The sequence below is a fragment of the Cucumis sativus genome, chromosome 7, assembly GCF_000004075.3.
Source record: "Cucumis sativus cultivar 9930 chromosome 7, Cucumber_9930_V3, whole genome shotgun sequence".
Lineage (NCBI taxonomy): Eukaryota > Viridiplantae > Streptophyta > Magnoliopsida > Cucurbitales > Cucurbitaceae > Cucumis > Cucumis sativus.
In genome coordinates, this window is record NC_026661.2 from 20,604,975 (window position 1) to 20,628,270 (window position 23,296).

The following is a 23,296-nucleotide window of genomic DNA, read 5'->3' on the forward strand; positions in this document are numbered from 1 at the left end:
TCTATTTTTTTTCTTTTTTTTTTCCTTTTATTAATTCTCGAGTAATCTCACATAACATTCATCTTAGGTAAGTAGGTAAGTCAAGTAATTTTGAAACTAAAAAGCCAAATTATATTTTATCCAAGTACAAAATAAAACTTAATAATATATGCTTTTCTTTGGCATAAATTTAGTGCATCATTTCCCTCCATTGAAACCAAATCGCCAACAAGGCAAAAAGCACGATAACCTTAATACTTAAAAATTCAAAACCAAACACAGCTTCCAAATTTTAACTTCAAATCTCGGATTCAACTTGTTTTCATATATAGTGAAAATAAGAGTTCCGTTTCCGTTTTTCTCCTCGGTTATTTGTTCTTTGAAACAAGTTTTTCAACTCAAGACCAAAACGGAGCCTGAACTTGCTAACAACTAGTAAAAGAATCCTAGGTCTTTTGCTTCAAGTCCCCTCGATGCCATCACCAACATCATTCGCGTATGCTGCAATATATGTTGATGGGTCAGTACAAACCTACTCGGCAGAAGAGAGTTCAAAATTAAACTACTAAATTTGTTTACCTAAAAGAACATTCTAATTTAAGCTAATTAAGGCTCACTTGCCTTAATAATTACTCAAATCTGAAGTAAAAGAAAATTTAGGGTTTGAATCGAATACCACTGTAATCAAATTAATTTGAGGGGAAAAGAACACAGAGCGTTACAAGATGTTATACCTCTTTGCTTATGATTTAGCTGATTCATTGTTGTCACTGGTCTTAAGTTCTATGGGGCATTGAGATACATAAGGTTTGAGCTGCAAACAAAGAACAAATTATATCTTTATCTGGAATTCAATACGCTTGCGCAAATCTAAAATGCAGTTTGACAACACACAATTGACATCCAATCCTTTTAAGTTGAATATCTATAGTTAATGTGATTATGCCAAACATGTTAAAATAACAAAATTAATGAAAGTTTCAAGAACTCATGAACAAGCAGCCTGCCATATTTATCTTAACATGACAGGCTATATTATCATAATACAATAACCAAGTTCCATAAAAAATGGTGCAACACAAGAAATCTCTAGAGGGTGTAATACCAATGAATGATGCACGGTGTAAAATACACACAACAGAAGAGAAACAGCAAACTAAGTAGGAGGCACTGAAAAACATATATTTTGCACAAACCATCCATATATTTCACGGTTTTGCCTCCAAGAAAAATTCGTAGTAACATTGACACAAGTTACAGTTGAATAGTAGTAACGGTTGGTTATTTTCAATTGTTCAAGTTGACCTCTAAATAGGCCTGTGAGCCAACTTACAATGAAATCAATTAATGACATACTTATGAATGTTAATCTTCTAAACATGAAACGTACAAGAACAAAAAAAAGATATCAAAATGTTGCATGGGATTGAAATTGTGAGCTGTAAGGAACCGTCAATCTTGACATTTCAATGCCTTGTTACACAGTATTATGTCAAAACTTTCTTTTTCTTCTTTTTCTTTTTAATAAAAAGTAACCTTCATTGAGAAAATATTGGAAAAATACACGTACGAACTCCCTCTACAGGAAGGGAATCCAACTAAGAAATGCCTATAGGATTTTGGGGCTTAGGGTTTAGGATTGTGTCATGTCTTGTTATACAGAATTATGACAAAACTCTTAAAAGAGCAGCAAAAGCTTCAAAGGTCAAGGAGCCAGAGCTAGTTCCCTTGTAACCAGACATAAACAAATTTCCTTAGCAGAGCAGACAAAAGGTCCCCTAGCTCTACTTTCCCCACAAGTACTTGACTCAAAAGAATCGTTTTGGAAGCTATTAGAAAAAATTGTAGCATAAAAGCTCTCTGCACGAAATCACTCACGAAATACCAGCAAGAAATAATTCATTTAAGGGAAATAAGGAGAGAATACAAATCAGAATTCAGATTTCAGGAAAGCATATAAATCTAATAAATTTCGAAAGGAACACAAAAAAGTAACCAAAAAAATAATTCATTTTCAGGTTCGAGGTTGATTTCCCCACCCACATATAGTGAGTAAAGAAGAAGTAAAAAAGGTAACCCAAGAACTACGGGAAGCATACAAAGCCAATACAGATTTTGTACACCTTTTCCCTGGTAGCCTATTATAGTCTCCACAATCATATTCAGAATACTTGGATGTGTCGTGGATAGAAAGGGAGATATCAGTTCTAAATTTTAGAAAAAACAACTATTAGCAAAAATACCTTGAAATCAGACAAATCAGGGACGACATAGTTAGGCAGTTTCTCTGGCACCACCACATATCCACCTGCAAGAAATTTACACACTTTAAACAACAGAAATGTTCGATAGAACCATACAAAATTCAAATAGAAAAATCTAGTATTAGAAGTAACTCAACAGCCTACTAATCACATCACATTCCTAGAAGCAATAACGATTTTCAATTCTTTACTAAATTACAAGTGGATCCAGAAGCAGTAACTCGAAACTAATTAATCAAACAATCAAACATGTTATCGTCCAACGTAAATAAGCATAAAACCTAAAATTATATTAGGATCGATGGAGGAGAAATGAATACCTTTGCGCGTATGGAAACCAGTAGGCTTGCAATTCTTGCCCTTGTAGTAATCTCGTGGAGCTCGTTTAGATGAAAGAATGTCGAGAGAAGATGTACGTTTTCTCCGCATTACTCTTCCGAGTCCCAATATTAGTCCCAACGCCATTTCTCAAGTTTATCGCCTCAATCAAACAAAAGAAGAATACAAGAACCTTTAAAGGAAATTTATTCGGCTAGGTTATTTATCAGACGGCGGTCGGAATTACCCCACGGCGGTGGAATTTAAACCCGCTGAAGGGAAGAGATGAACAGTTGAACCGATGGCGGCAGCGGAGAATAAGAAAAAGAGAGCGAAAGCTAATGAGACGGAAAAAGAAAGTATAAGATTTATTAACGTAAAATATTTAAAATGATATTTTCTTACATTTTGAATTTTTTTTTAGCAATTTATCATTTATAATAATTTATTTATTTTACTTATATGTATTAATGGTTTTCAAATTTTAGTTTATCAAATAGTCTAAATTGATTCTTTTAAAAAAGTTGGATTTAAGGTGTAACAAAACAATAACACTTATTAGTTTAGGGCTAAGGGCTAAATTGATAGGAGCTTAATGACAAATCCATATTTTTTTTAAAATAAAATTTTTAATATCTAATTTCTCTTATTGAGTTAACTCATTTCAAAGAAAGAAAGTGACTAGGCCTACCATTTTTTACAACAAAAGAAAAATTATTAATAAATATTTCCACAATAATGAAGCTTACAATTGTACATTTTATTTAGTGAGACTGGATTTTAGTCCCCATCAGAGTGTAAATGTAGTTCAATTTGATAATAAAAGAAAGGATTAGTAAGGTCATTTTGATAAAGAGAAAAAAAGTTATTATCAAATACGAGAGAAACTACTAATTCATTTGTTCAAAATGATATCTCTAAGTTAACACCTCAAAGTAAAGTATGCAAAGCCCACTAGAGTTACAAATTAAGATAAAAGGAAAGGAATACTAAACATATTACATCCATTTGATTCTAATGAGATAGAAATTTTAAATAAGACTTATTTAATAACACTTAAAAAACAAGTTCTAAGTCAGTCGAGCATGAAGCTACTAATTTTCGTTAGCAATCTCCATTGACTTCAAGGATTAAAGAAGATGGAGTTGGATCATAACTTCCACAACCTGGGAGTTAGCAGAAAAGAAACACTATTGTGGCTGAATCCAATCAATGAGTGTTTGTCTTTTCCGTTTTGTTTGAGCGTTTTGGCGTTGATCTTCCTCTGAATTTCGCTTCTTCAAGTTTTCCAAATCTTCATCACTTATCAAACCCTTCAATCTTTTGTTTAGCTCGTATGCTTCACCCATCTTTTTTCTGCATTCCTTGATAGCTATATCATGTGACACCACTGAAAGAGAAAGATGGTACACGTGAGTAATTGATGTGGTGATCAAACCCAATCAACCAAAGAAAACGAATCCTTACTCAGGAAGATGTAAAAGTTATACTCATTTTATCAATTTCCTAATAGAGTAGCCTCCTGAGAATATTTCATTCACTTCCTTGAGACACCATACTTGGTATTAGACAAGACCAATTCAATAAAACATTGTTTTGAGAAGTAATCTCTAGAAAGACGTTGTCAAAGTTGAAAATGCTTCTAATTCTTCGAAACTAATGTTAATAGTATAAATATTGTGTTGAAAAGTGCAAAATTAAACATTGTAAATGTGTAGTTGAAAATGATTTTAAATCTGACAAAAGTGATTTTAACTATTTCAAAATCACTTGTGAAACGATGAGAGAATGTCCTACAATGAGTGAGAACAATTGATATGAACTATATGTAAATCAAAATAGAAGTGTTGGAATTCTTTCTTTTTTTTCTAGGTTTTTTCCTTGTTAGAATCCTAGAATAATTATGGAAAGATTATGGGAATGTATTCCTTATTTTCCTAAATCTTTTCCTTTTTTATTCCATTGTGTACTCTATTTATTCTCCCTTGTACCTATTGCTTTATTCATTAGAAAATAATAACAACACAAACAATCGTGGTTTTTCTCCCGGTACTCGGGTTTCCACGTAAATTGGTGTGAACTCGTTGTCTCTCTTTTCAATAAGAAGAATTGTCAAGACTAGTAGAATTGATTTTAGACGATTTAAGGAGCCAATTACAGTTTTTTTTCCTTTCAAATATGGTTTGCTGTTTATTCCTAAAAGTATGATAGATAAAGCTTACAATCAAAAGGGATAGATAAGATAATGGTTAACCAAAATAACTGTCGCAAAACTAACCTGGCTTTGGGTAATCTTCACCAATAATGCATTTTGCTTTCTTTTGAATGCTGAGCGGAGCCGTCCATGGCTCATATATGTACTGCTTGGGCATATCTATCAATCAAAAGTTGGATTTCATAACAGCAAAGTAGAGCATAACATCAATCATGATGGAAGATGAGGAACCTATGGTATACAAGAATTGTTTTTAAATTATTGTTCTTTTTTTCTCCTTTCGATAAACTATTTTTGAAAACTACTATTTACATTCTACAAGATGTGATTCTGAAAAATCCAACTTATTTGTCCTATAAAAACAATAATGACAATACAATAAATAGAATTTTTTTACCAAAAAAACATTTTAAAAATAAACAGTAGGAAAATGGTCTAATTTTAGTTTCTAAACAAACCCTTTGTTTACCTTTCAATACTGGAAGAAAATGCCTAATGAAGTCGCCATTCGGATCATACTTCTTTCCGAATGTTATAGGAGAGTACACACGATTATACTGACAGCCAAAAACAACCAACAAGAAGAATAAATGTAAGAATGAAGTAATACAACAAAAATGACATTTTCTGAAGAATTAACCCAGATGATCCAGCAAGTAAAATCAATTTGTCAAATTAAAAACCACGAGTCTGCTTAATGCTTACAACACTCTATACCAGTATCATTTCATGTTACCTCATTATGGTGATAGAGGATACATGTTATGCTTTTGTGAGCAACAATTATATTGATGGATGAAGTTCCCAACAAAAGAAGGGGGAAGAAACTAAGATTCTAACATTAAGACAGTTACTAAGACACAAAGCAAACCTGATAAAAAAATGATGAACACGATAACCACAGCCAATTTGCATTGTTAATGGCCCAATCCGAATCAATCAGAAGCCTCTCGAACACATCACGTCCTTTCTCCCAATGAACAAACTAAATGCAGAGGGAGAAAAATGATATTATAATATAATGACATCAAGATCAACTAGAATTTAATGCCCTAACAATTTTCAAGCTGAGTTACATACCAGATCTCCTCGAGTTAGGAAACATGCAACACAGTGTCGTGCTAGGTGGTGCATCCAACCCCATTTACGAAGCTACAACAACAGAAGCAAACTGTTCTGCTATCATATGACCAAGTCGAACTTTGCTCGCTTACCCTAAATATATAGTGTAATATAAAAGGATAAACCAGACTAACCTGAACCATGATAGCATCAATCCAAGGAAATCCTGTCCTTGCATCTCTCCAAGCCGCCAAGAGTTCATTATCATCATTCCAAGGTATCTACATATTCATTTTATTTACTTTAGCACACACGAGTTTAAATAATCAACAAAATACTACTGGATCCTCTTGTTGCCTCCCTTTTAACGTCAAACCTAATATTTGAACTCTGGATTTAGGTTAATCTCCTGAATTGATTAATAAAGTACATTTACAGGAAAGTTTCCTAATTTTGCATGATCTACTTTTACTTTATTCAATGATGAAAAGTACTTGGGGATTTTGAACCACTGGTGACATCCAAGTCTTGCATATCCGTAATGTTGGGAGCTAAAATATTTCAATACATGTTGGGACTGGGACAGGGACAGGACGGATACTGTTGAAATTTGAAAAATCTTTAAATCAAAGGGAAAATAAAGTTCTATTGAAGTTATTTGCTAATGTAGAATTTGTGTGTATATATATAACCCCATCAACCGTTAAGTCAGGTACAAGGTTAATGATCTGAAATTTTGGAACCAGTTTCGTTGTGTAGAAGATTAGAGTTGATATCGTATTGGAGATTGAAAATATGATCCATTCACTTATTTGCATGCAGGTTACATTTTGGGCAACATCACAGTTACTACGAGAACCATATCTCAAGGAAGGAAATGAGAGAGAATTAAATATCTAGTTCACTGTCAAAGAACATTGGGTAAGGTCCTTAACTCAGATGAAGGGAAAAGAAGTGTAATATCAGCTACCTGTTTGCATATTTTATTATCCTTCATACGATCAAAATTAGGTGTTCCAAAAGCTGCTGTATAGAAAAACTCCCGCCATAAGAGCTGTCCAGGAAGACAAATTTTGTTACTACACAGACCACCATATCACTAACTACATGTCTGATTGGCACAATTAACCAACCTGCCCCACAAGGGAAACCGGAGGTGATGTATGCCCTTTGACATTTTTATATATTTCTTGAATACATTGGTAGAAGTACCTGGAAGACAGACACCCAAACTGCCATAAAAATTAAAAATAAAGTGGAAAGAGGGGGGTATTGGGGGTCGTTATTACATATTAAAGTGGAAAACAATTGCAAACATACATCAATGATAAAATTAGTAAAAGTTCACTTACTTTCAGGTAGGGCGATAGCACTGTGGTTGCTGGCTTTAAAAATGCAGATGGATCGCCTTTGGGTTTCTCGAACTTTGCCACCCAGTCCTGCAGAGATCCGATTAAGAAACCTTGCACATTCATCAGACTTACCCAAATAGCTATGTGCGTTTGCTAGGTTGTCTATGGTTGGTTTACTTATTTAAAGTTGTTGTTGATGAGTTTAGGTCTGTCGGTAATTGCCAAAGTATTATCGTTTCTCTTAATCTTGTTATCATAAAACTATTAGAAAATCATGATGAAAAAGGAAAGATCCTTGGAGATAGAAGCTTAAACTTGAAAAAAAAAAAAAAAATTGGAAAAAAGCATACCTTGTTACTCATTGATTCTTTCAGTCTCTTCAAGGCTTCCGTTTCACCTCCTCTAAAAGGAGTCCAGTCATCCTGCATAAACCTAATTCTTATTGCAAATGAAACAGACAGCAGATTCATATACAAATAAACAGGACTACAAACCTTCGCCATGTCTTCATAACCAAGATCTTTAATTGTTGGAACATCAGAAATCTCAGATCTTCCAGTGTCACCAACTGGAGGAAGTGAAGAAACCGTGGTAGACAGAGGGGCACATGCCCATGAGGGTTCACCAGCAAGTTTTAGGAAGGATTGATAACTCAAAGGCGGACTGCCCCCATTCTTCTCAACAATCATCATTAGAAATTAACCATCGTGAGAGGGAGAAAAAGGAAACTCGCAAACTGAGTAAGCAACAAATTCCACACAAAAGTAAAACTCGTGTCCTGATATAAACAAGAAGTTTTAAAACTAACCTTTTGGATAATATCTGCCGGATTGAACAAGGTATGGCTTACAGGAGAAAATACTTCAATTCCAGCAGCAGATGCATGGTTCTAGGAGAGAACACAGGTGGACATAAAATTTAGAATGATATTTTTCAAATTGACCAAGAAATTTCCATTTCATTTTCTGGGAATACAAGAATAGTAAAACGTAGAACCAAAATATGTATACCAGGATGCTAATTTTAATATTCTAATTACTTCAAGTATGGTGAAAAGTAACATTTAAAATCTCATTCTAAATTTCAGGAGAGTAAATTAGAAAAAAAAAAAAGGGTAAAATGTTACAGAGAATCCACGGAAAACTAAGGCTCTATTTTCATAACCATGCAATTTTTTAAAAAAATTAAGCTTACAAAAACTACTTCTCCCTGTCAATTCCTTAATTTTGTTAACCATTTGTACAGAGGTTTCGAAAATCATGCCAATATTTGAAAAGCAAAAAAATATAGGTGTAGTTCAGTAACCATTTGAAACATTCATTACAGCTCTAAATTTCTTCCTTTGCAATCTACTTTTCACCGGTATTTTAAAAAACCAAGCCACCTCATGAAAACTAAAAAAAAACAGTTCTTAAAACTTGTTTTTGTTTTTGTGCATTTGACTAAGATTTGATTTCAAATCTTGTACTTAAATATGCAACTCATTGTAAGAAATTGAGAGAAAATAGCTTACATTTTAAAGTCAGAAAATGAAATGGTAATTAGCAAATGGGTATAGTTTTTCAAAACATGTTTTTATTAAAGTACTAGGTCACTCTTATATCCACAAACTCAAGTTTAACAAAAATAATCAGCCAAAATTAAAAAGAAAAAAAAAAAAAAAAAAACAAGCTTACTTGAACTCTGATATCTAAAGCTTGATAGTAAGGATCCGTATCATACTCAAAACAAAGTTTCTTGACATTCCACTGTAAGAAACCAAACGAATCAACAGACAACAAGTTAATACCAAAAAGCGGAAGCAACGGTAACATCTTCTTTTAATACACTCTAGAAATCACTAAAAATACCTCTTTCAAGCAGCGGATCAAGACCTCACCAGGCTCCCCGTGTAGAACCAACAGGCGCGAGCCGAGCTTCTTGAGGTTCAAATCAAGGTCCACAAGACTCTCAAGAAGGAACCGAATTCGATTCAATCCAGCCCTAGATGATCCAAGGGAAAACGCAGAGGGATCAGGCTCCATATAATGTGGATCAATTACGAAAACGGGATACAAAAACTTGGCTCCCTTAGCTGCATATTCAAGCGCCGGATTGTCATGAATCCTTATACCCTTCCGAAACCACATCAAGGAATTCGAACTGGGCGCCATTAACTTGCTTGAATTTGAACAGTATAGAGAGAATGGTTGAATCGCTGCTCGCATTGGAACTGAATTTGGAGCTTCGTATTAGTGATGACTTTCGCGCCCAAAAGCGTTGGGACATTTTGGGTTTTGTTTGCTAATGTGCGCAGTTTCAAGCAAAACGACATCGTTTTGAAACGGGGGTGAGACTAAAATGCGCGGGAGGCTTAGGGTGAATGGAACGACACGTCGTATCACTTTGAGATGGACGGTTTTATGGTTATAAAATTCTTTGAGGTTAGAGATCATGCGATTGCCACGTCGCAACTTTTCCGTACACTTTATCAAAAAAAATTAGTTTCTTTTTCTATTTAAAGTTTATTTATTATTGGATTTTTTTATGAGAACCAAATTTTTTTTTTCTTTTTTACCAATATGTAAATTTGGATTGGGTTTCAATAGTTAGATTAAACTAATAGACTTGTTTAAAATTTGAAGTTAATTATTAACAGACGATTTTGTAAATCTTACAAAAGTTTCTTTTTTTTACTTGGAGAGATTGTGTCCATTATGCATGAGATCATAGAGTCTCAATACGATGGCTTGCTTCCTTGCGCCTCCGACGTTGGAAAAGCAAACTTATTTTATTCTTCAAGTAACTTACCTCACATAGTTTAATAGTCTTGTTATTGTAGCACACTATATTACCTTTGTATGTGGGTTGTTTGATATTAAAAGATGGAAAGTGGACAAATCGTTTACTTGAATTTAGTCTAAATTGTAAAAAGAAAAAGATCAATTTGGTCCATGATTTAGTCTCTATAATTTAGGTTTATTTGAAATTAATTAAAATTATTTCAAAATTTAAGTGTAGTTGTGTTAAATTTTACAAATCAAATTTATTTCAACGTTTTACTTACCTAAATACACCATATCTTATAATATTTGTTAGGTCGAGTAAGTCAATACATTGTGGTTAGTTAGCTACATTCAATCGAAAAGAAAGAAATTGATATAATCAAACTTCTTGTTAACAACAAGTTCTATATTACACAAACACCAATGTACTTCTACTTCTCATACCTCCCTAGAAAGAATTAAACTCATTTTAAAAAACATCGATAAATAGCAATCAATGAATTGTCTCATCTTTTACCACTCCAATCAAATGAAAAAATAACGATAAAAATAAAATGAAACAAAGCATAAATGACTAAATTATGGATCACCCATCTTGAAAAACATGACTAAAAGTTATCTATATTTAAAGAAAAAAACTCACCAAAAGGGAAAAGATGAATTTATAAACATAAGGATTGGAAAATGTAGAACATTAAAAAACAAATTAACATATAATACAAAATTAAAACTAACTTGAAAATATTTATATATTGGCAATTAAACTAAAATGTGAGTAACTAAGCTCAAGAGTGAGAATTGGGCCAAAGCCCAGCCCAGCCCATTTAGTTAGGCCCCCAGCGACCAAGGAAATTAGATTGCGTATTATTCGGGACAGTCCCAACCACGGCACCACCGTATGACTCCCAATTGGTTTAGGAATTTAAACTTGTTTCTTAATGCTCATTAAATTTCTCAGAAACTCTTTGATTTTTCTTTCAATTTTAAGAACTTCTTTGCAAGATTAAGACCATTGTTGATCTCCAGGTATGGATCGCTTTCTCTACCTCTAAATTTGTTGTTTATTAATCTTTTAATTTAATCTCATTTTACCTTTCAATTGTTCGATTTCAGCTTTATCTTTACTTCAATTCCGCATTTGACTTCTTCGATTCCCCTAGTTTTCTGTGTTGCTGACCTTTCTCTTGTTGTTAAAGCTTTGTTCTTCTTTTTTAATCTGGAAGCTTCTTTCGTTGTTTACATTGTATAGGAAAATTATAGTTATTGTGTCATTCTATCTGGTTCCATCTGTACTTGTTTGTCTAGCTGAATGGTGTTAATTAGTGAAAGTGAAAGTGGAAATTAATTGAAAAATAAAAAACACGATTTGATTCACTTTGGACATAAGCACACTCGTAGTTTTGATTTTGGTTGAAACCCATTAGAGATATTGTCCCAACTTTGGTTTAACTTCCTGAAAAACATTATTGATTTTTTATATTTGATATTTACTGAAATTCTTTCTGGTAATAGCCATATTTGGTATAGCTTAAGATATTTGTTCGGGAGAAAACAGTGGTGAGGGTACGGAGGACGGCTATTCTTTACAACTACATTGTTCATTCCACAATCCCTCATGGAAACAAGCAAAAACAATGAAGATTATTGGGGTTGATAGCTATATGGTAAGGCTGCTTGGATCAACCTTTAGACATGTCAATTGGCCAATCTAATCTGAGAATGCGACAGGCTGGGCATGATGGCAAATGGTTTCTCTTGCAAAAGGTACATTTCCTAACAATTACCACCAAACTTCCCTTAGACCGTTTCCTTATTCTTTACAAGTACATTGTTTCTGAGCCATATTATATCATAAGTTATTTCTTTTGCAGCCCATTGAAGATTCGGGTTTGTGTAGAAATAGACAAGCAGAGCCAAACATGGTGAGAAACAAGGATCAACAGCTAGTGATGACACTTCCTTCCGGAACTCGTAAGAGACCATTGCCCAGTCAATCCATAAATCAAAGTCTTTCTTCTGTCCAAAGAAGGAAAGTCACTGAAAAAGATGCTAGGTGTTTGCCTTCATCAACACACAAGTTGAACAAATCAATATTTCCTACTGATAGTACTAATGTCATTACAAGGAAGGCTGGTTTGAGAGATTGCAAAGTCATTTCAAGAACCTCAACCCACATTCACACACATAGTTGTGCATCTTCTGTTGGTAGTAATTATTTCACCAATGATTATTTCAAGGCACCATTTGTTTCTATGGCCTGTGGTGGTAAAAAAGTCGAAGATACTGATTATTACAGTGATGCCGAGTCATCTACAGGAAGGGAACAGGAGGAAGAAGAAGATTCATGCTCTGATGAAGAAGTATTGGCTAAATTCCACAGATCAGAGCTAAGTGTATTTCGTTCTTTTATCAGAGCTTTGTATGCTTCTGGACCTTTACTAAGTTGGGAAGATGAAGGAGAAGTTTCAAATATTCGTGCTTTACTTCATGTCTCTAATGACGAATATTTGTTAGAGCTGAAAAATCTAATTTCTACTAATAAAAATATATCCGTCTGATTGATTGGAATGTTATTCTTTGCTTCCAATTTTACTTTTGTATCCTTTGATCTCATTCTTTTAGTGAGAAATCCAAATTTTAGAGATAAAATAACTGAAATAAAATCATTTATAGTGATAGAGTACAAGAAAGATAATCAATCCAAGCTTTGATACTTGCAAACCAAATTGAAACTCTCTAAGATTTAGGGGCTAAAAAGGTTTTTTTACCAAAAGAGAAACAAGTTGTAAAGCAATTGCAGATAAAAAGATTAACAATGTATTTTTCTCAAGAAAATGAAAAACTATATCTATATTTTGCTATAACTATAAGTTTGTTACTTTGTGTTATATCTACCATATTTATTAGAAATTAATATATCATATAGAAAAGTCTAGAGAAATTAAAGGGAGGAGACAATTTTAGGTGTTGCCCATCTTTTTGCAACCTAGGTAATGGGTCAATAAAATACTGACACTTGACATTTATTTTTTTACAAGAAAAACGAGTACGAAGAACTTGGGCACGTGCAACATATCATTGCTCTTTTCTTCCTTCCCTTTCTCATTTTTCATCTTTGAGAAACTCATTGCCATGAGAGACTTATGGAGTACACCATGAGGTGAAAATTAAGAGTTTGTAGAAAACAACTTAAGCATATTGGAAATACTGTCTCATAGGTATAAATATTAAAGTAGCTAGAGTTTGAGGTAATTAATATTTTAAAGTTGATATGTACATTTAACTTACCAATTTTGTATATACTTTTTTTTTTTTTTTGGTTATATTAGTTGATTATTCATCCACTTAAAATGACAAAAAAAAGGAATTTCTTTTTTTATATTACACTTAATTTAGCTATTCAATTAAATTACTACAAAACTAAAAAATAATTGAATAAATATATATTAATTAGAATATTGATAATTAACAATACTTTTTTATACTAAACAGCTGAGATAGATCACATATAATATTACTTTTTCTAAAAAAAAATAATATACAATATTAATTGTAAATTTATTAAACCTAAATAACATATTTATATTTTTAATAATTAATTAAATTAATTGAAAATGTCATATTCATCCCTACATTTAGATTATTTCATTTAAGCCTCTATGTTTTCAAATATTTAATTTTCCATATAGTTTTAGTAAAGCTTAAAATTGGTCCCTACCATTAAAAGAAACTTTATTATTATGAAAAAAAAAAACTTGATTTCAAAATCATAGAGTTTATATATATAACACTTCTATAATTCTAAAGTAAAAAATGTAAATACTTAAAAGATCATGATACATAAATAATTTAGATTTTAGAAGTATTATTCTTTATACACTATCACAGTTTGTTGCTCCTAGATCCGAACTCACCAAGACGATGAGATTTCATGGAATTTAAGATAATAGATTCAACGGATTCCAACTAATTTGTTTTTATATTAATTTTTCTTTATAAATATAAACAGATTTGTTTTTTTCTAAATAAAATAAAATGACTGTATCGATTGATTAATTATGAAAGTGAGAGAAATTGTACGAAAATATAATGGGACACTTACAAAAATGGAAAAATAAGTTATAATAATTAAGTATATAGCACAGACTTTATTATTTGTTAAAATAGCAAAAACAAATCAACTCACCCATCAAGAGGTAAAATGTCACAAATGTCATAGTTACTAATATATATTTGATATACCTAATACCCTTGATACACCTGATACATCTTAATACACCCAATACATCTGATTGATACACATGATATTTTTTTATACACTTATACCTTTTGATGGACACCTGAAACATTATTAATATTTGTTTGATACACTTGATGTACTTTAGATATATTTAGTATTATTCACTTATACAATTGATTGATTAAATGCATTTGATATGTTTAAAGTTCTATTTATACACTTGATATATTATTGATACACACTTGTAAACTTAGTTCATATACTTGATAATGATTCACTTTACTAATATGTTTTAACAATATATTGTTGATATACTTGATAATGATATACTGAGTTACGTCATTTATATACTTAATAGTAATCTAATGAACTACATAAATTTTGAAAAATCGAAAAATCACGTAATAAGTATATTAGCCAACTAATACATATAATATAAGTATACCACAACACTTATATATAAAACTGAGACAGTAAAACCAAAACAAAATTAATGAAAATAAATAAAACAAAATAATTTAAAATTAGATTCAACTCAAAATAGATTTCCTTCCAAACTATTTCTTGATATATCAAAGTGCTCAACTTCCGGTATAAGGAGACCCAAGTGAGGTTGGTAATTGACCATTAAAAACTGATTATTTGGAATTTTCAAATGCCTCAAACGTAACAATTGTGGTTTGATGTGGAGATCACTAGTTGATGAGGTCAGGTAAAGTTCGTTGTTACTCAAAATATACATTGAATAAAGAAAAAAAAATCACAAATGAAGTTAAATTAGTCCGATCAACCACCATTATATTTCATTTAAAAATTATTATACTATTGATATTATAAAATTAAAATTAAAAATTTTATTAGTATAAGAATAAACAAATAATTAGAGTATTCGAGAATAAATAAATAGAAAGAGAAATAAGTTATTGATGAATAGTTTTGGAATAATAACACATTTGCAAAAAGTTCTAAAATGCTATAATTGTTATATAGAAAATGCTATCAATTTCCCAATATAATATTACACTACGTTCATCCCCTCCGCCCACCGTGTTGAATTGTCTTCTTGACGTAGACGACGACAAGACCCAGAAGAAGGAAAGTTGAGGACTAATGTTTTCGAAGTCAACGACAATTTCCAAGCTATTTCCTTTCCTCAAAACAACTAATCCAAAATGGGTATGGCAGAAAGATATAAACCACACCAAGTCAATCAAGCCAAAAAAGCAAATCTTTGGGGATGGCAATTAGCAATGAAATCATGTTTAATTGCTTTGTTCTGCTTTTGCTTGTGGCGTTTTCAAACGCCCAATCCGACGTAATGGCACAAGGCCAAGAAATAACACCTGGGTCTACGCTAATTTCAACCATGGCCAATTTTTCGCTCGGCTTTTACAGTCCTAGCTTATTGAACAACAGTTATATAGCGATTTGGTACCACAGTGATTCACAGAACCCAGTGTGGATTGCCAATCGTAATTTTGCATTTCCAAGAGACTTTGGGACACCTTGTCTCACAATTGACAGCAATGGGAGCTTGAAGATTGTCCCTAAAGAAGGAAAAGGAAGAAATGGATATAATTTCTATCTCTTTGAAGTTGAAGAACCCACCAACAGCAGTGCTATTCTTCTAGACAATGGCAACTTTGTATTGTGTGTGTTGAATCTAGATGGATCGATTAAGCGACAACTATGGCAGAGTTTTGATCATCCAACAGACACTCTCCTTCCTGGGATGAAACTTGGGATCAACCACAAAACTGGATCCATTTGGTCTATAACATCCCGAAGAGGTGACTATTCCGTTCTATCGGGTTCCTTCACCCTCACAGTGAATCCCAACAATACAAACCAGTTGCTGATATTACATAGAGGAAGCGTTTTCTGGACCAGTGGAAACTGGAAGGACGGGCGATTCGAGTTCTCTGAAGAACTTTCCAACATCAACAATCAAGAATTCGTGTTCAGTCGATTTTCAAATGAGAACGAGACTTTTTTCAATTACTCCATCTCCAATCTCTTTCAATTGCCTAACCATAACAAGGGATTGATAGAAGTTCAAACCTTCTTGAGATTGGGCAACGACGGGAAATTGGTGGGGCGTAATTGGGACTCAAAAGTTGAATGTCCCTATTTTGAAAACGAGTTGTTTGAGCCTAAGCATGTTTCTGAAGTTGGGTGTGTGGGGAAAATGCAGCACAAAGTACCCGAGTGCCGAAATCCACCAAAACAGTATTCCACTTCACAGAGATTTGGAAACATGGAGAGAAATGGTTTGAGGTTCAGAGAAAGTGAGAACCTGACCATTTACGATTGTGAAAAGAATTGCATTTCAAGCTGTGATTGCATTGCCTTTAGTTCTACAAACGAAGAAGGCACTGGCTGTGAGATGTGGAATGTGGGAGCAACGTTTATTCCAGTGGAGGGAGGCAAACGGATAATTTGGTCTCTTGAGATAGTCGAAGGAAAAGGTAAAGTAGGTGACTCCAAACTAATAGTGATATTCATTATATATACACCGTCATGAAAACATCAACATTCTGACCTTACAAACTGGTTTGGTTATGAAATGTTAGTTCTTACAGGAGAAAAAAGGGTGTGGTTGCAAGTTACTATAGGTCTAATAGTACCTGTAACTTCTCTCCTATTGTGTTTTCTTGTCTATCTCAAATGGAAAACACAAATACTCAAAGGTGATCAATATTTTATTCTTTCATTCTAGCTAAAAGAAGAAATCTCTATCCTTGGATGTCTTATGAATGACATATATGAACTGCAAACATTAATTCGCCTTAATGATCTACAGCTATTAGAAAAATAAGGAGGGATTCTGAACATCAAAACTTTCTGCAAGAATTGGGAGCCAAAACTAAGAGTTTTGACATTCCAACTATTATGAACAAGCAAAGAAGAGACGTAAGGAACTCTGAATTGCAGTTTTTCAGTTTTAGAAGTGTAGTTTCTACAACAAACAATTTTGCTGACAATTGTAAGCTTGGAGAGGGTGGGTTTGGACCAGTTTATAAGGTATGTATTCTTTTTTTTTTCCTATGTTGTATAAGAAAATTAGGTCTATATAGAAGAAAAAACCTAATTAAAAAAGTTTATAATAAAGTTATATCACTTATAATAAGTACAAAAATGATAAGGAAAGTACTAACATGAAGATTGTAATAATGTAACAGTATGAAATTGGGCTTTAATATGCTAATGTTGAATTAGTATCAGAATTAAAAACCTAAGATATGTTTTCACTTCTCAAGGGAGCAACATGGGTTCACTTTTGCAGGGAACTTTGGCCGATGGCCAAGAAGTTGCCATTAAAAGGCTGTCAAATAAATCTGGACAAGGGATTGAAGAGTTCAAGAATGAAGTCATCCTGATTGCCAAACTGCAACACACTAATCTGGTTAGGCTTATCGGTTGTTGCATTCATAAAGAAGAGAGGTTATTGGTGTATGAGTGCATGCCCAACAAAAGCCTTGACTCCTTCCTCTTTGGTTATTGATTTAGGCAGCTTTAAACAAATATGTAAATATGCATTATTTGAGATTTCTTTCATATTGCTGAATATTTGAATTTATAGATCCAGTTAGAAAGCTAACTCTCACTTGGGACAAACGGCAACACATAATCCAAGGGATAATTCAAGGACTACTTTACCTTCACAACTACTCAAGACTAAGAATAGTTCATCGAGATCTAAAAATTAGCAACATCTTGCTCGATGCTCAGATGAATGCAAAAATATCAGATTTTGGCATGGCCAGAATCTTTGATCTCACAAAGGAAGAAGCAAATACTAATCACATTGTTGGTACATAGTAAGTAAGTTGTATCAACTTTACTCAATACTCCTTTGTTAATTGGCACTGGAGTACTAGAAAGTTGAAGACTAAAAAGCTCTATAAGTTGTGGTTTTCGTTTTATTATTTAAATGTTTTTACATTGTGGATAGAACTTACCCAAAATACATATATGTTGCAGTGGATATATATCACCTGAAAGTGTGATGGGAGGTGTTTTCTCACTAAAATCAGATGTTTACAGCTTTGGGGTGTTGTTATTAGAGATCATAACCGCTCGAAAAAACTACGACAGTTATGATGCGGAACGACCAATGAATCTCACTGGATATGTAAGTTAGAGCGAAGGGATAAATATGCTGTTGGTTTTCTTCTTGTTCTCTCTCTTTTAAGGAATGAAAATGTTGAGGATGTCAAGTAAATTATTTTCAGGCATGGGAATTGTGGGTGAACGGCAGAGGAGAAGAATTGATTGATTCAACTTTGTGTAACTCTGATCAGAAACCAAAGGCTCTAAGATGCATCCATGTTAGCCTTCTATGCGTACAACAAATGGCAGAATATAGACCTACCATGCTTGATGTTTATTCCATGATTCAGAATGATTCTACTCAACTTCCATTGCCAAAACAACCTCCGTTTTTCATCACCCATAACTCCAAACTGGAAGTGGTGACAGATAAATCGGAATCAGCAACACAAATATATTCTTCCAATGATATGTCAGTCTCTATGATGGTTACGAGATGACTTTTGTTCATATACTGGACAGTCAAATTTACTATTTAAATATGTATTGTTCATTGAAGCTTTGTTTGGTAGAGATTTCAATTTTTATTTTATGTTTTCATAATAGACAACTCAGATTTTATTTTTGAGAACTGTCTTTGGATTCGATGATTCAAAGCATGCAAATTTTCAAAACAATATTTTTATTCCCAAATTTGAATTTAATTGATACATAAATCTCAAATTACCGGGAAATTTGAGAATTGAGTGTGAAAAAAGAAGAGACTCAAATTGAGAATTGGGCGGAAGCCCATATTTGAAAGCCCAAAGGAATAGGGCCCAAATAGTTTCGCCGCCAAGACAGAGGAAGCGACCGAGGAAATCAGAGAGCGAAGTATTCGGGAACGTCCCCACCACGGCACCACCACCGTATTACTTCCCAGTCCCCATTGGTTTAGGAATTTAAACTCAAAAGAGTTTTTTTCTTTTTTTCTTTTTTTATAATTAACTCCATTGCTCATAAAATCTCTATCAATAAAAGTTTTTTGCTTTTCACTCATTTTTCTCTAAGCAAGATTCAAACCATTTTTCTTATTTTCCCTTTCTAATTCTTCTCTCCAGGTACCGATCGCTTTCTCTTCCTCTTAAATTTATTCCTTCTTTACTTCAATTCCGCATTTGACTTCTTTTTTTTTTATTCCGTCTCTTTTCTACGTTTTCAGTTTCGTTCTTCTTTTTATGATTTTGTAAACTATATATGTTGATGATGTATACACTGTTTTTATTGTCTTGTTGAATGAGTAGAATCGTTATTTATTTGTTTGTTTGTTTTAATTTTATGTCTACAGGGCTTAGAATTAGGATCATTGCAAGTATGAGACTAAGGAAGGGGGATCAAGTTGAGGTGTTGAACAAGAAGGAGGTTTCGAGTGGTTCATGGAGTTGTGCTGAAATTCTTTCTGGGAATGGTCGTTCATATAGCGTTAAATTTTTATCTTCGGATGAAGCAGTGGAGAAGGTACCGAGGAAGGCGATTAGGCCTTGTCCTCCACCTTTTCAGGGTTCAAATGATTGGGATGCTGGTGATCTTGCTGAAGTCTTCCACAATTCCTTGTGGAAACACGCCAAAATAATAACGATTGTTGGGGTTAATAGCTATATAGTTAGAATACTTGGATCACCATTAGACATCATGGTTGGGAGCTCTAATCTTAGAATGCGACAGGCTTGGCATGATGGCCGATGGATTCTCCTTGGGAAGGTACATCTCCTAACAAGTTAATACAAAGTTCTATGAAGCGTTTTTCGTATCTTGCTTTGTTTATGATTACATTGTTTTTGTTTATGTTAATATGGATTCTGAAGTCATCTCTTTGCTTGCCAAATTTTATTTTGTGCTTGAAACAATTATTGAACCATCATCTCATTCGTTATTTCTTTTGCAGTCCATGGAGGAATCGGGTTCATTGTCTAGAAATAGGCAGATAGAGCCAAACATGGTGAGAAGAAAAAATCGACAGCTGGTGGCGGGTCCTGCCGGATCTCGAAAGAGATTGTTGCCTAGTGAATTCATAAATCACGAAGTATTTGTCCAGAAAAGGAAAGTCGCTGAAAATGTTGTTAGGTGTTTGCCGTCGATAGCCATAACTACCAATATGTACTCAACACAAGAGTTGAACACAGTTAGACTGAGCTCAAACTTGCCAACTGAAAATACCGGAGTCACTACAGGTGATGCTGGTTTGAGAGAGGGCACCCTTGTTCCAGGAACTTCAACCCACATTCACGCAGATAGTTGTACATCCTCTGTCGGCAGCAATATTTTCACTGATGATTTTTTCAATGTGCCATTTGTTTCTGTAGCTCGTCGTGTTAAAAAAGTTGAGGATACAGACTATTGTAGTGATGCTGAATCAACTACAGGGAGGGGAGATGAGGAAGAAGAGCCATGCTCCTATGAGGAAGTATTAGTCAGATCCCACAGGTCAGAGCTAAGTGTATTTCGTTCTTTTATTAGGGCATTATATGCTTCTGGACCTTTAAGTTGGGAAGACGAAGGGCAGGTTTCGAACATTCGTGCTTCACTTCACATATCTAATGATGAATATCTGATGGAGCTGAGAAATCTAATGTCTGCTAATACAAGGGCAACCATATGATTGATTTGAACAGTAATTCTTTGTTTCTAATTTTTACTTCTGTATCCCTTGATATAATTCTGTGGGGTATGTTTTAAATGTGCATCATTTGTTAGGAAACTTGGCAAGCACCCAATTGATTTGTATATACTATTGGGAAATGAGAATGCCTGCTTGTTATTAATAATACTTATTTTCTAGCTCTTTTCTTTTTTCTTATTTTGCAATGTCAATTTCACTCTTTTGTTTCACTGGGTCTGTTTGGTAGCACTAGGATGCTGAAGAGTTCATAGATGAATTTTGTCCTCTTCATGTGAAGGGTCCTTACATCTCCTCTTGATGCTCAGGGTATACTGTGTACTTATTGTATCGTGTACTATCTAATCTTATAATGTCCTCGGCAGCCTATGGCGCACGTCAGTTGAGGAAATACTTGGCTCCTTTTCTGGGTGGATCATCATCGGATGTGACGTCCAAATTTCTTGCATATATGCTTGCGGCAACTCATTGGTTGAGTAATCTCTTGCTTTTTTATGCTTTCCTGGAATCTAATTCAATTTATGTTTGATAGCAGTAGAGATGCTAGCCGATAACTGAAACAAGTTAACTGAAGAGGAAAAAAAAAGGTTAAAAGTCCTCAGTATTTAAACATTGTATCCATCATGTTTGTAGAACTTCAATTAAATACTGGTTATATAGAGACTCCGATCAACTCTACCCCTCACGCCTCCTCGTGGTGCTTCTATTCGTTTGGATTATTCTCAAAAACATAAAAAGGTAAGATTTCTGTAATTTGCACTTTGCCTCTTACTTTTGATCTCAACCATTACACTCATCCACCTTGTTGTACACTTTGTTTTGTTATTCTCTTGGGAATCTGCACAATGTAGATTAAACACGGTACAAATGCTTGCTGTTGGGGAATGATACTGTTCATCTTTTATGGTTGCAAATTACTAAAACAACGTTTATGCAGTGGAAATTTGTATTGTGAATGAAAAATTGTGGCCAAGATTTTTTCAGGGGACAGGGGCAATGGTTGTGATGTTCTTTGCTTGTCCTCATCGAACTGCAATACTTAGGACTTGTAAGTACACAAGAGAAATATATCTGTTTGTTTTAACTGCAATCTACCAAATACCTGATAATTTTCTTAGTGAACAGAGATAGCTTTGATCTTTCATACTCTTCCGATCAGTTGGTGAAGCAACTGGGTAAGGAGAAGAAGAATAGCAGTTGAAAGTAGCTATCTTCATCAAAAGCATCATAGCTATTAGGTGATGGTGAATGAGAGAAGTTTATGATCTTCTAACTCCTATAATTACATTTGACATTATTAGGAAAATAATGCTTTGGTGGATTTAAAAGCTAACGTATTTGATGAAAGTAATTAATGATATAGTTTCTCAACCTATTATCAGTGAATGAAGCAACTGAGCAACTCAAAATGAAAAAAATGAGCTTAAAATTTTAAGGGGAATGCTCAGCTTCTCATTATTGCCGGAAAGCTTCATGCTGGAGTCGGCAGCTGGTGCTGGTAAAGAGAGGATTTTGCCCTCGTGCTTTTACACAGGCAACGTGCTTCCTTCTCCTCCACTGCTTATAATAAATTTCTTAGTTATTGAAATCAGTAGATTACATTCAATCTACAAACTCTCATGTATTTTATTCACGCTTTATAAGTACAGTAGGGATGGAAGATGGAAATTCGAGCCTCAGAACCATGAGGTCATTAACACATATTTTATGGCAAGTCGATTTATGCTTGTTCTGGCAAGTAGTTTATTCACCATTACAATAGGATTATAACATTTTCAATGCCTGAGATCTTAAATCATTTTAGTATGCATATTGTTGAGTTCTTATTAATGATGTACAATTGTTTTACTAGCATTAAGGAGTGTCTTTCGTCTTTAAAATTTTGCTCACAATTGAAGGGTATAAGAAACCATAAAATCCACCCGAAAGTGTTGAAGTGTTTGACATAAAATGTATTCTTCTTTTTTATTTCTTCCAAATATTTATGATTACATAGGATTCTCGGTCGTAGTCGTAGCTCCTTGGATGTGACTTGAGAGTTGAAAATATGGTGGTGGTAGGACTTTAATTTAGCCATTAAAGTGTAGAGTTAACTAATTTCAAGCTTAATTCTTCCAAAACCGCCAATTGGTTACTGAGGTTCTGTGGGCTTTATTGTCATAATATTATGATCACTAAAATAATATCTGTGTGCTATTAAGTGTTGTCCCATTTCAACCTTGTTACATCCAGTTTTGTTCTTTAAGAAAACTGTGGATTATGTGATAATCTTTGATTGAATTTTGATGAGTTTTAATTCAGGGATTATGTGATAATCTTTGATTGAATTTTGATGAGTTTTAATTCAGTCTGTATTTTAGATATTTATATGCCATAAGATGACACTATTACT

At 33.5% G+C, this 23,296-nt stretch overlaps 5 protein-coding genes across 23 annotated transcripts; 3 read left to right on the forward strand and 2 right to left on the reverse strand.

The window, feature by feature from the left end:
* Window positions 1–132: 132 nt before the first annotated feature.
* Window positions 133–2,928, reverse strand: LOC101204680 (39S ribosomal protein L41-A, mitochondrial). Of its 2 annotated transcripts, none has more exons than XM_004135791.2 (4): window positions 2,564–2,928; window positions 2,223–2,287; window positions 714–793; window positions 133–480 (listed from the first exon to the last, which is right to left on the reverse strand). In XM_004135791.2, the coding sequence occupies exons 1-3, from the start codon at window positions 2,706–2,708 to the stop codon at window positions 722–724; spliced, it is 282 nt and encodes a 93-aa protein (XP_004135839.1). In that variant the 5' UTR covers window positions 2,709–2,928; the 3' UTR covers window positions 133–480; window positions 714–721. The 2 variants fall into 2 exon arrangements, with proteins under 2 accessions (XP_004135839.1, XP_031744891.1); XM_031889031.1 differs by having other exon boundaries at window positions 133–511.
* A 498-nt stretch (window positions 2,929–3,426) lies between these two features.
* Window positions 3,427–9,431, reverse strand: LOC101221517 ((6-4)DNA photolyase). 2 transcript variants are annotated; one of them, XM_011661237.2, is made up of 14 exons: window positions 9,041–9,430; window positions 8,867–8,938; window positions 7,999–8,079; window positions 7,685–7,864; window positions 7,541–7,612; window positions 7,191–7,277; window positions 6,972–7,070; window positions 6,809–6,892; window positions 6,033–6,119; window positions 5,857–5,928; window positions 5,648–5,761; window positions 5,246–5,333; window positions 4,840–4,935; window positions 3,427–3,951 (listed from the first exon to the last, which is right to left on the reverse strand). In XM_011661237.2, exons 1-14 carry the CDS (start codon window positions 9,395–9,397, stop codon window positions 3,752–3,754), a joined length of 1,689 nt encoding a protein of 562 aa, XP_011659539.1. In that variant the 5' UTR covers window positions 9,398–9,430; the 3' UTR covers window positions 3,427–3,751. The 2 variants fall into 2 exon arrangements, with proteins under 2 accessions (XP_011659539.1, XP_031744298.1); XM_031888438.1 differs by lacking the exon at window positions 5,246–5,333 and having other exon boundaries at window positions 3,919–3,951; window positions 9,041–9,431.
* Window positions 9,432–10,833: 1,402 nt separating this feature from the next.
* On the forward strand, window positions 10,834–12,528 carry LOC101221277. The gene is made up of 3 exons (XM_004136031.3): window positions 10,834–10,981; window positions 11,468–11,719; window positions 11,827–12,528. The coding sequence occupies exons 2-3, from the start codon at window positions 11,648–11,650 to the stop codon at window positions 12,511–12,513; spliced, it is 759 nt and encodes a 252-aa protein (XP_004136079.1). The 5' UTR covers window positions 10,834–10,981; window positions 11,468–11,647; the 3' UTR covers window positions 12,514–12,528.
* A 2,719-nt stretch (window positions 12,529–15,247) lies between these two features.
* Window positions 15,248–18,821, forward strand: LOC101221041 (G-type lectin S-receptor-like serine/threonine-protein kinase CES101). Its single transcript, XM_031889251.1, has 7 exons — window positions 15,248–16,663; window positions 16,769–16,885; window positions 16,999–17,219; window positions 17,482–17,697; window positions 17,766–18,016; window positions 18,180–18,330; window positions 18,431–18,821. The coding sequence occupies exons 1-7, from the start codon at window positions 15,433–15,435 to the stop codon at window positions 18,746–18,748; spliced, it is 2,505 nt and encodes an 834-aa protein (XP_031745111.1). The 5' UTR covers window positions 15,248–15,432; the 3' UTR covers window positions 18,749–18,821.
* Window positions 18,822–18,838: 17 nt separating this feature from the next.
* Window positions 18,839–22,710, forward strand: LOC101203701. Of its 17 annotated transcripts, none has more exons than XR_004218497.1 (5): window positions 19,359–19,988; window positions 20,173–20,711; window positions 21,270–21,375; window positions 21,538–21,642; window positions 21,756–22,710. XR_004218497.1 is itself a non-coding variant. In XM_031889398.1 (4 exons), the coding sequence occupies exons 1-4, from the start codon at window positions 19,524–19,526 to the stop codon at window positions 21,547–21,549; spliced, it is 1,122 nt and encodes a 373-aa protein (XP_031745258.1). In that variant the 5' UTR covers window positions 19,360–19,523; the 3' UTR covers window positions 21,550–22,710. The 17 variants fall into 17 exon arrangements, 3 of the variants coding, with proteins under 3 accessions (XP_011659547.1, XP_031745258.1, XP_011659542.1); XR_004218498.1 differs by having other exon boundaries at window positions 19,360–19,988; window positions 21,889–22,710; XM_031889398.1 differs by having other exon boundaries at window positions 19,360–19,988; window positions 21,538–22,710.
* Window positions 22,711–23,296: the final 586 nt, after the last annotated feature.